Here is an 11,185-nt window from a genome sequence, read left to right as displayed (position 1 = left end):
ACTGGGAGCAGCCTCTGATTTGCCCTGTGCTAGATGCTGCATGTGAGCAGAAAAATGATGGTATGAGAGGTCTTCCCTTTGCTACAAAAAGAGCTTACGAGGAAAAAAACAAAGCAAAAAGAAAAAAAGAGAAGATTGCCATCTGTGTGAGCCACCTAAACCATGCAAACCACAAACAGCCCATGATCCGTCTAATTAGGCTGGGGTCCGGGGAGCACACACCCACCTCAGCCTACAAAAAGCCCAAAGCTTAAGCGTGGGTGCAAAGAACAAATACCAAGTGTGGCGGTGTGACCGCTGGGTGCAGCAGCTGGGCTGAACCCCCTGCAGCGACTGTCCCGGTGAGTTCCCTCCTCTGCTCTTCATGTCTGTCTTTCCTGTGTGCAGCCTCTTTGGAAAGGAAACTGAATTACAAATTGCCTTTTTTTTTTTTTTTTTTTTTTAAAAAAAGCTCATTCGCCATTGAAATCACCCAGTTACAATGATTGTTTTGATTGCAATTTAAGGTAGGTTCGATGGCTAAAAGAAAATGACACAAAAAAGCCCCCCTGGGGATGCGCAGCTCTGCACCCTTCAGCAGATGCTGCAATGGCATTTTGGAAATGGGTACCAGGGAAGAATCAGTAGCTCGCTGCCTGCCTGCTGCTGGCCACGGTCACCTCCGGGTTGTACATGGCAGGTCTCGGCCTCGATAGCCGATTTTTGCACTGTTGTGACGGGCATGAGGCTCTGCTGGTTCGAGATTTCAGCTGAGGGGGTTTCTGAGGCGAGAAGTCACAGAAGGTGGAGGGTGGCGGGTCTGGCGCTGCCGCGTGGCTGGAAAGGATGAGTCACACGCTTAGCGCTGTGATTCCCGAAACTGCTTCCCCCCCCCCAAAATAAGCAAAAGGGGATCAAATTGATTGGGATTAATAAGAAGCCCCTCCTCATCTCAAGTTGCTTGTCAGCTTTTAGCGTGCTGTGAAGGTCACCATAGAAAAGAAGATCGGGCGCTGGCTAGAGCATCTGGAAGCTCGTTGTATCGAACCCCCCGTCATTGTTGTTTCTAACACAACCTGTAACAAGCGCAGTGATAACGACGAAGCAAAACCCCAGCATGAGGCAGCTGCTGTGGTTAGCACGCTGCCTCCCCAGTGCTGCCAGCGAGGTCGTGATGCTTTGCTCCTTGGATGGTAGGGCTCCAGCTTGGCTTTCGGCTACCCCCACATTTACCACGATATGCGTGAGCCTGCCGGTGACGAGGGGGACCGGGGTGGGTGCAGCCTCATTGCCTGTGCCCGGTGGGGTCGGTCACCCTCCCAGACTGCTGCCTGGGCTGGAGCCAGATGGGGATGGGAATGTGGACAGGGATGGGGACAAGGAAAACCCCTTGTGGGACTGTTGCCGCCAGAGACTTTGCTGTATAGAACCAGGTCTGGGAGAGGAGCATTTTCCACTTGTTTCGGCAGACCTGTCCAACATCATTTGTATCTGCATGGCTATGACTGGTCTTAATTTCTACATCTTAGTATTTACATGTGGTATATCTGATTTATAGGTATTGTACAGGTGGTTTCTTTCCGTCTGCTTGCATATTTTTACCGGCGTAAATTCTGCACCATGCTGTAGCATTAATATGATCTGGCCATTTGCTTTCCTTGGTTGTCTGCTTTAAAAAGAAGCATATTTCAAGTTTTGTGCATGAGAAATTCGACTACTATGCAAAGGGTACAGGTGGCATCATTAAAAGCCAGGTATTAAATTTATATCCATACTCGAAACTCCAGGTACAAGCATAATTCTGCATGTAGTTCTGTATCCTGATAGAAAATTTAGAAACTAAGAGCACATAGTTATGACTGCTTTTATTTTTTCAGTCTATTTTTAAGCAAGCACTCTGTGCCAAGATTCATATTATTTTATTGCAAAGATCTCATGCTGCCAACCTTGCTCCTAAATAATTCATATTCATTAAGCTTGCTTCATGGAGATAAAAATGGAAGGATTAGCCCCATATCTGTGTTTTCTGAACACAATCATTTCTAAATAGATGAAAACAACTGCATTAATTTTTTTTTACCAGATTCCGAAGCCCTGCAAATATTTTCTGCAAGCGTTCACTTTGGCACCAAGTGCGGGCGAAGGGACCAAAGGCAGCTGAGGCCAGAGGGTGCCACAAGCACAGAGATGTGGCTGCAAACACACTCGCCACCCCTAAAAGCAGCCACTTACAGTCAACTGGCTTTGCTGATGACTTGCTAACTCAGCTAACCCTAACGCGGGCTGGGGAGGCAAACTGCACGCTGCATCAGTTCGTGCCCCAAATAATATGGGGGACAGTACTTTTAGTCAGCATGCAATGAGCAACCAGAGAGAAGCCAGAATGTGATGGAGGTGGTTCAGCTTTGTCCAGCTGTTGCTGCAGTGAGAGGCTTGGCTCTGGGAGGTGACCTCTTGGTTGCATGACCTGCTTTTGAAGGCACTGATGTCCGGAGGAATGCTCTGTGCTGGCTGAAGGCCTCCGGTAGCGCTGACGGGACCCACCTCGCGTTGTCCCTGGGCTTCATCCCCAGACACTGGCATAGGCGGGCTCGTGCAGAACACATTGACTGCTTAGGAGTGCATGACTCGCATCAAGCCCACCAGCTCAGCTACCTTTTGTGATGGTAGACTGACTTGAAAAGCAATCTGCAGCAGGAAAAAACAGTATTTTCTCATTTACCGGGGCGTAATGATCTGCTTTGCAGGCCAACAGCAATGAGCATCGCACTTAAACTCACACATAAGAAAGAGATGTTGCAGGCAGAGATTATCAGCCACTGCAGAGGTTGCAAATATTTTAACACTGCAAACTACTACTAACGGCAGGTACTTTTCCTTGTTAGTTGCTAGACGATTTAAAAGATAGGTTTCATTTATTCTCATGAATCTTTTGGAAGATATGGTGCTTTCAGATTACTTTCTTTTTTAATGTGTGCACTGGGGATTCTACATCTTATTAAAAATGAGATCGCAGTGACTCCAGTACATCAAAGGACTTAGTGAGCACAGTGCCATAGAGAAGCCCAAGACCTAATGTAGGCTAAATGTAAATTTGTAAAAATTGAGACAGCTAAATAATTCAAAGCAATTTATGTGTGGTTTGTTTGTCTCCTGGTCAGGGTTGCTTCAAAGGGTTGAGGTTTTTATTAAAAGCAGAAGAAAAAGAGGAATAAGAAAGAACAGGGTCACAGTTCTACTTTCTCATCAGTTGTTTTCCCCCCATCTTTCCTCTCCAGGTTACAGAGCCTCCTTCAAGACTGCATAAAGATCTGGCTGAAGATGGCAGATGCAAGCGTAGTGAGTATACCGCTACGCTGCTGTGTAACTGGCGTTTTTCTTTCCCCCCTCTTTGCCTCCACCAGTTTTCTGCCTCTCTCAAGCCAACGGTGCTGTTGCACCACAGCAATAACGCAAAGCCTTCTTCCCCACCTCTTTGCAAGCTGGGGATTTTGCTTTTTTGTTATGTATTTGAAGCTGCCAAGCCAACAGTGTTTTGAATGATCTGACAGAGCTAATGCTCTCACCACCTGCCATTTTAATAACCGAAGTTGGCGGGAGGCCATGAACTACTCTTTTGTAAAGAGTTTGTTACTCATTTTTATAAATCTCTGCTGTGTTACACACCTCAAGCCGTCTGAAACGCACTGTGTTTCGTTGGCAGCCTTTGTGCTTTCACATCTAAGATGGAATATTTTGGGGATCTTCAACTGCATCTGGTGGAGAGGGGCAAATTTACACTTTACTGAGCCACCCCTCAACACAAATTTACCGGATGTCCCATTGCAGGTCACCCACCCTGGCAAGACCAGCCTGGATTACTACAGGAATGACAGCACAGTGCTGTCTCTGTATGGAAACCTGGTGAACGACACAGACTTGACGTGCGACAAGAGGCAGGTCAGGCAGTTTGCTCGAGCCTTCCTGCCAGTGTTTTTCTGGCTCATCTTCTCTGTGGGCACCATGGGAAACGCCTTGGTCGTGCTCGTCTATTGCAAATACCGCTTCAGGAGGAGTGTGATGGATCGGTACCTGCTGCACTTGGCCATTGCGGACCTGCTCCTCCTCTTCAGCCTCCCCTTCTGGGCCAAGGCTGCCTCCGATGGCTGGATCTTCAAGAACGTCATGTGCAAAGTCGTCAACAGTATGTATAAGATAAACTTCTATGGCTGCAGCTTGTTTCTAACCTGCATCAGCTTTGACAGGTACATCACTATCGTCCAAGCGATGAAAGCCAGAACGTCTAAGCGAAGGCGGCTCCTGCGCAGCAAACTCATGGTCTTGGCTGTCTGGCTGACGTCTGTGAGCCTGTGCATCCCAGAAATCATGTACAGCCAAAGCATGCGGGTGGGTGATGTAACAGTTTGCAAAATTACATACCCACCAAACGTCAACATGATCTTCGGAGTTACTGTCCTGGCCTTGAAAGTCACAATCGGATTCTTCCTCCCACTCCTTGTCATGGTTATTTGTTACACCCTTATCATCAACACACTCCTGCAAGCCAAAAGATCCCACAAGCAGAAATCGCTGAAGATCATCACCGTGATCATTACCGCTTTCCTCTTCTCCCAGTTCCCGTACAATATTGTTTTGCTGGTCAAAACCATCAACACCTATGCCAGGGTGGCGTACAGCTGTCAGGCTGCTGACCGGCTGGACATCGGACTGCAGGTCACCCAAGGCATCGCCTTCCTCCACAGCTGCCTCAACCCCTTCCTCTACGTCTTTGCTGGGGAGCGGTTCCGGATGGCGCTGGGCAGGATGATGCAGAGCGGCGGCGGCTGTTGGAGTGGGGGCCAAGAGCAGTGCTCCTCTGCCTGCGACAGCCAGGAGCACAGCTCAAACTGGTCCTTTGCCATGCTGGGCAAACGGCGGGTGAGAAGCTCCCTGACCCTCAGCACCCACTTGACCTCCTCTGTTATGCCCCCACCTTGCCAAGACCTCTTGTAAGTTAGTTCCCCCCTCCCCCTCACTGGAGGAGCACCCAACTCTTTGGAGACTGTCCGTATACCCCAAAGACCGTCCCAGCGGAGCAGGGAGGGCTGGGGGCTCCTCGCACATCCCGTCCTCACTGTGCAGGACCCAGCCTGGGCTTGCTGGCTGAAAGGAAGAGAAACTTTTGGCACAGGGCAGCACAATGGAGCCATACGTGCAAGCAGAACCGATAGAGGTTGAAAGCTATCTTTCTGACAGCTGTAAATACCCGGCCCATCTGCGGCTCAGACCACAGCCTGAAATAACAAGCCTTGCAGGGAGGTGATAAGCCCAGCTACGGCAGCAAGAGAGGCAGATGAAGGGGGACGAATTGCCCATCCCGTCCATAGGAAGCAGCAGGAGGGGGTTCGGCCTTTGCTGTCCAGCCAGGGTCTCATACAGAGGTGGCTGGACTCGGGCCCCCTGCCTGCACCTACACCAGGTCCCCTCTGCTGTAAAGGAGAACAGCCTTTAGCTCCTAGGGCAGGCAAATGCTGCTCTGTGCCTGCACAGACCCCGTTTTGCTGCATGCGTGGTTCTTCTTGCAAAGGAAAGCCGATCGTTCGTCTTCATAAAGTGGTCATTACAGAATTAGATCTATCTTTCTCCTATATTTTAGCTGCATGGTGTTAGATGAAAATGGGCACAATTTTCGCACAATTCGCAATAAACATCCCAGGCTGTCAGAGTCACTGAGTTCTCTGTCCTGGAGATATTTGCTATATGGTGCAAAGCCATAGCAAACTGGAATGCAAAAAACAAACCTGTGGTTCAACAGACCACTGATTATGCGCTGATATCTTTGCTAACATTGAGAAAATATATTTAGCCCGTGGTCAGTAAGACAGAGAGTAATTAAGTGTCAAACCTAACATTACAGAAGTTTGGATTGAGACTTCAGGTTGGTGGAGGCAGCAGTTCCCAAAAGCCGTGCGGTGTAATGCACCCCACAACTCCTACAGGGCTTTCAGCGTGCCGGCATTGGTGTCGAGACCACAGGGCACCGCGTGGCCGTTCCCCCTCGTTCGTCCCCTCCGGGGGACACGGCATCGTCTGTCCTGCCTGACCACAGCCTGCACCTCGCAGTCTTCAAGTGCAAGTTGTAGTGCTCAGGAGGCTTTGTTTTAAATAACCCCATTTAACCTGGTTTGCCTCCTGCTAATTATTTCTTGCAGGAAGAAGGTGTTTTCATTGTGCATTAATCATTAAAGCGTGTCCATACACACGAGCTTTCTGCAAGGGTTGGTGCTGCTTTTCGAGCTAATAGGGTACCTCTGGGCATTTGGGGTTCTAGCTTCATATATGTTTATTAGGATTTTTTAAAATGTTTTTACCTTTCCCTTAGGGAAAAAAGGGTGAAAGATGTATGTATATTTTACTGTAAGTGTGAGAAGGGTTTGGGGCGGTTTTTGCCGTTTGTGTCGAGCTCACTGCAAACGGAAGCTGAAATTCTGTTAAATAAAGGCACTGCCACATACCCCGAGAGGATGAACTGGTGGTTTCTTGCCCACACATCCTTCCCAGGATTGGATCCGTACACATAACCTATTTCCAATGACAGGATTTGCCTCTCCCGAGAACGGCCAGAGGAAAACCTTGCTAACAGGGCTTACTATGGGTATCTAAGCCTTGGGGTGAGGAAGTCACAGCTGAGGACCCCACAGGAACCAGAGGGGGTTTCGGCTCCCAAAGCAATGGGTGGGGTGCAGTTTTGGGAGCGAGGGCGAGTTTCTGAGGGCGTGGGAGGAGGGCAGACACTTCCCCCCAGGAGCTGAGCCCCACCGCCCCTTCCCAGGGTCAGGGACAAGGGTGCTCCTACCCAGGAGGTCCTCCCAGCCCCCAAAAGCCCTCGAGCAAGCAAATGCGCAAACATTGAGTGCTACCAGCCAGTGGTCCTACTGGTGGCCTTGAGCTCCTCTTCCCTGCATGGTGTCCTGCCGGCCCCGAGAACTTGAATTTCGGGGCCTTCTCAATGAAGGTAAAAGCTCCTTTGCTCCACAAAATATGGTGGGAAATTTTCATTCTTGGTCGGTGAGTGAAACTGCTGAGGGTGGTGAAACGGAGATGAACTTTCAGAAGTTTGAGGTGTCAGGGTCATCCCCAGGTCATGCATCTCCTGCTCTGAGTCAAGCTGCTCTCTGCTGCTTTGCTGAGGAGAGCTGGGGGACCAGCACCCCCTCAAGGCGGGTTTTCCCTTGTGGGGTCTGTCCTGCCGTGACTGCCTGTGGTCCAGCAGCCTCTGGTGGTTTCCCAGGCTGCCAGTGCCCTCCAAACTCACTGCCTCCCTGTGGCCCCTCTGACTGCAGCCTCATCCTCAGTGGGGTCCCTTGTTGCTGGCCACCACACAGCAGGGACTCAGTCATCATAGAATCATAGAATAATTTGGGTAGGAAGGGATCCCTAGAGGTCATCTAGTCCAACCCCCTGCAGGAGCAGGGACACCGCTAACTAGATCAGGTTGCTCAGAGCCCCGTCCAACCTGGCCTTGAATGTTTCCAGGGATGGGGCCTCCACCACCTCTCTGGGCAACCTGTTCCAGTGTTTCACTACCCTCATTGTAAAGAATTTCTTCCTTATATCCAGTCTAAACCTACCCTGGTTTAGTTTAAAACCATTACCCCTTGTTCTGTCACAGTTGGCCCTGCTAAAAAGATTGTCCTCATCTTTCCTATGGGCTCCCTTTAAGTACTGAAAGGCTGCAATAAGGTGTCCCCACAGCCTTCTCTTCTCCAGGCTGAACAACCCCAACTCTCTCAGCCTGTCCTCATAGGAGAGGTGCTCCAGGCCTCAGATAATTTTTGTGGCCCTCCTTTGGACCCGGTCCAACAGTTCCATGTCCTTCTTGTACTGAGGGCTCCAGAGCTGGATGCAGTACTCCAGGTGAGGTCTCACCGGAGCAGAGTAAAGGGGCAGAATCACCTCCCTCGACCTGCTGGCCACTCTTCTCTTGATGCAGCCCAGAGTACGGTTGGCCTTCTGGGCTGCCAGCGCACATTGCCGGCTCATGTCCAGCTTTTCATCCACCAGCACCCCCAAGCCCCTCTTGGCAGGGCTGCTCTCGATCCTTTCTTCCCCCAGCCTGTGTTGATACTGGGGGTTACCCTGACCCAGGTGCAGGACCTTGCACTTGGCCTTGTTGAACCTCATGAGGTTCACACAGGCCCACCTCTCCAGCCTGTCCAGGTCTCTTTGGATGACATCCCATCCTTCTGCTGTGTCAATTGCACCGCTCAGCTTGGTGTCATCTGCAAACTGGCGGAGGTTGCACTTGATCTTGCTGTCTAAGTCATTGATGAATATATTAAAGAGCACTGGTCCCAGTACGGACCCCTGAGGGACACCACTTGTCACCTGTCTCCATTTGGACATCGAGCTGTTGACCACTACTCTCTGGATGCGACCATCCAACCAATTCCTTATCCACTGAACAGTCCACCCATCAAATCCATATCTCCCCAATTTAGAGAGAAGGATGTTGTGGGGGACCACGTCAAAGGCTTTACAAGAAGTCCAGATAGATGACATCCATTTTTTTTCCCTTGTCCACTGATGCAGTCACTCCATCATAGAAAGCCACCAGGTTCGTCAGGCAGGACTTGCCCTTGGTGAAGCCATGCTGGCTGTCTCAAATCACCTGCCTGGTCTCCATGTGCTTTAGCATAGCTTCTAGGATGATCTGTTCCATGATCTTCCCAGGCACAGAAGTGAGGCTGACAGATCGGTAGTTCCCAGGGTCCTCCTTTTGACTCTTTTTAAAGAAGGGCACAATGTTTCCCTTTTTCCAGTCCCCAGGGACTTCACCTGACTGCCATGACTTTTCAAATATTACGGAGAGGGGCTTGGCACTGGTCATGGAGTTGTTTGCTGCCATTACCCCCTCTCCCGTCTGCTGGGGGCCTTTGTCTGCCAGCAGCATGGCTCCTTGTGGCCAAGCCCTCCCGGGGCTCCTCTGTTCCTCTGCCCTGAGGTTTTAGCTGGATTTATCCCACCAAAATCTCTCTTGTGCCTCCCTAGGATGTCCCCAGCCTTCAGCTGGTGCTCTCTCCCGGGAGGGGAGGTTTCCTCAAAGGCGAGGGGCATTGCCTCCCCTGCCCTAAGGCCCCTCACACCTCCCGTGGGATGCTGCCTGCACCTTACCCAGAGCTCCAGCAGGACAGTCACCCAGCAGTTGTTGGGAGCCCTGGGAGAGGCCTGAGATCTTAGATGGCTCCCCTCTCCTTAAGGCCATTTTCCCCCCGATGTTCCCAGTTTTGGGTTGCAGTCTCCTCCGCTGTCCCTTTTCTTTGAAGGAGCAGCTCAGCTTGTCTCTGCCCTGAGTGTTGCAGCGTCACCCTGAGACCCTTCAACTCAAAGTCTCCACCTCAGACTTCTGAGAGGCTGAAGTGTGTCAGCACCCCAGACTTTGCCTAGGTGGGAACTGTGCCAGACCTGTCCGCTGGCCTAACACCCCCAGGCTATGCAAAGGCTGGGAGCTGTGCCGTAGTGGGGATGGCCACGGTGGTAGCTTCGGGTTGTCGTCGATTCGCTACGGTGAAGAGCTCGGAGGCAGCAGTCACACAGCACGGCGCCAGCCTACTTGTGGTGTGAGGAGAGGAAGTTGAGAGAGGTGATGAGAAACTTTCACTCTCTGCAGGCAAACCCACCTAATGGGTGCCTGCTCCTGCCTGAAGCAGGGGCGCACTTTATAGAAGCGCCTCTTCCCGAGAGCGGAAAAATGATGGAAAGGTGTGAGGGAATGATGATGGGTGCTGCAAGAATCACTGAAGTCACGCTAGGTAAAGTACCCCAAACCCAGAACCGTCGATCTGAGCTCAGTATGTGCAAACCCACCATCTCCAAGCATGATCTGGATCGATTACCCAACATTTAACTGTCCAGACACTGTAGTCCCACTGCCCCCCAAGTGCTGCCTGATTTTTCCAAGCCTCCTGGGCCACATATGCTTTTAAACCTTATATTTGGAGTTCAGAGCATCCCTGTGACATTTCAAGGACTAATGGAGAGGACGCTGCTGTCTCGTGGTAGCTTCACACGGTCCCCACAGCAGAATGTCATACGGGGTGTGCCAAGGCCAATATTTGCAGCACAGGCCAAGAAACAGGTGGGTTAAGACCCTACGTGTGGCAGCACCAGGGCTGGGAGAGCCCTTGCTCCTAGCACCATGGAAGGGAGAAGGTATCGTGTAGTGTGGCTAAACATGGATGTTTGGAGATGTACTCAAAGGCCTTCAACAGCTACAGCCTTGCCTGCAGAGCGGTTGTGCAGCAAGGTACAGTCGCTTACACAGGCATTGCAGGTCCCTTGTGCTCCAGGTGAGGCCTCGCTGGAGACTCTGTCCCAGCAAGAAGCCTCTGAGCGTGGAGCTGGGGCTGGTGCTGCTGCTGGGGTGCAGGGACAGGAAGCAGGAGACTCCTGTGAGGAAACAGAAGTAATGGACAAAAGAAGCGACGAAGCGACGACTGGTTGTGACAGGGCCTGGGGCTGGGACTACAGATGTAAACACAGGGGTGATGTGTGAACAGCGCCTGTGGCTTACGCAGCGTTTGTGCCTTCCCGCAGCTGCTCAGCGTAAGCCGGGTGTATGGGCCTGGCCAGGGCCTCGGGAAAACCAGCCGGCAGCCCTAAGCTGAAGGACAGCACTGCTCAGCGTCCTGGAGGATGGCAAGTGCAATTGCTGCCCTGGGGTGGCTTTGTTTTGACCACCCAGGGCGGATGAAGGTGTTTCTCAGCCACGGGGTTCTGCCCTCACTGGGGGAGGCCGGGCTGCTCTGAGCAACCAGGACACGGTGGCATTTCCTCCAGCTTGGGGGCCGGCTCACTGTGAGAGACCGAATCGCTCGCTAATTGTCTCAAAGCTTGCTCCTTTGGGTGCTTGTCTGTGAAGATCAGCGTTGCCGCAGGCAAGGTGGCTCGCAGGCTGGCTGAAGCAGGGGCAGACACCCAGGCGGGGCCACCTGCCCACCAAGGCTTACAGCGTGCGGGCAGGACCCTGCTGCTGCCAAGCCACAACAAAGAGCAAAAATAGAGCCCGCCAAAAGTAAAGCACACGAAATGTATGCGCCTGTGCTGGACTGTGTGTGCTCTGTAAAAAAGGCTGCCATCTCAGACCGCGTGTGAGATCACCAAAGAGGGTGTGCGATCACTGAAGATTGGGGGTGCGATCACTGAAGACCATGTGAGACCATTGAAG

General features: G+C 51.5%; 1 protein-coding gene across 1 annotated transcript; it reads left to right on the top strand.

Moving 5' to 3' along the window:
- The first annotated feature begins 326 nt into the window (after positions 1-326).
- Positions 327-4,975, top strand: CCR9 (C-C motif chemokine receptor 9). The gene is made up of 3 exons (XM_009640213.2): positions 327-341; positions 3,258-3,318; positions 3,808-4,975. The coding sequence occupies exons 2-3, from the start codon at positions 3,301-3,303 to the stop codon at positions 4,969-4,971; spliced, it is 1,182 nt and encodes a 393-aa protein (XP_009638508.2). The 5' UTR covers positions 327-341; positions 3,258-3,300; the 3' UTR covers positions 4,972-4,975.
- Positions 4,976-11,185: the final 6,210 nt, after the last annotated feature.

The sequence above is a fragment of the Egretta garzetta genome, unplaced genomic scaffold, assembly GCF_000687185.1.
Source record: "Egretta garzetta isolate BGI_Z169 unplaced genomic scaffold, ASM68718v1 scaffold96, whole genome shotgun sequence".
Taxonomy (NCBI): Eukaryota; Metazoa; Chordata; class Aves; order Pelecaniformes; family Ardeidae; genus Egretta; species Egretta garzetta.
The sequence above is the reverse complement of the archived record's forward strand: the minus strand, read 5'-3'. Positions and strand labels throughout refer to the sequence as shown.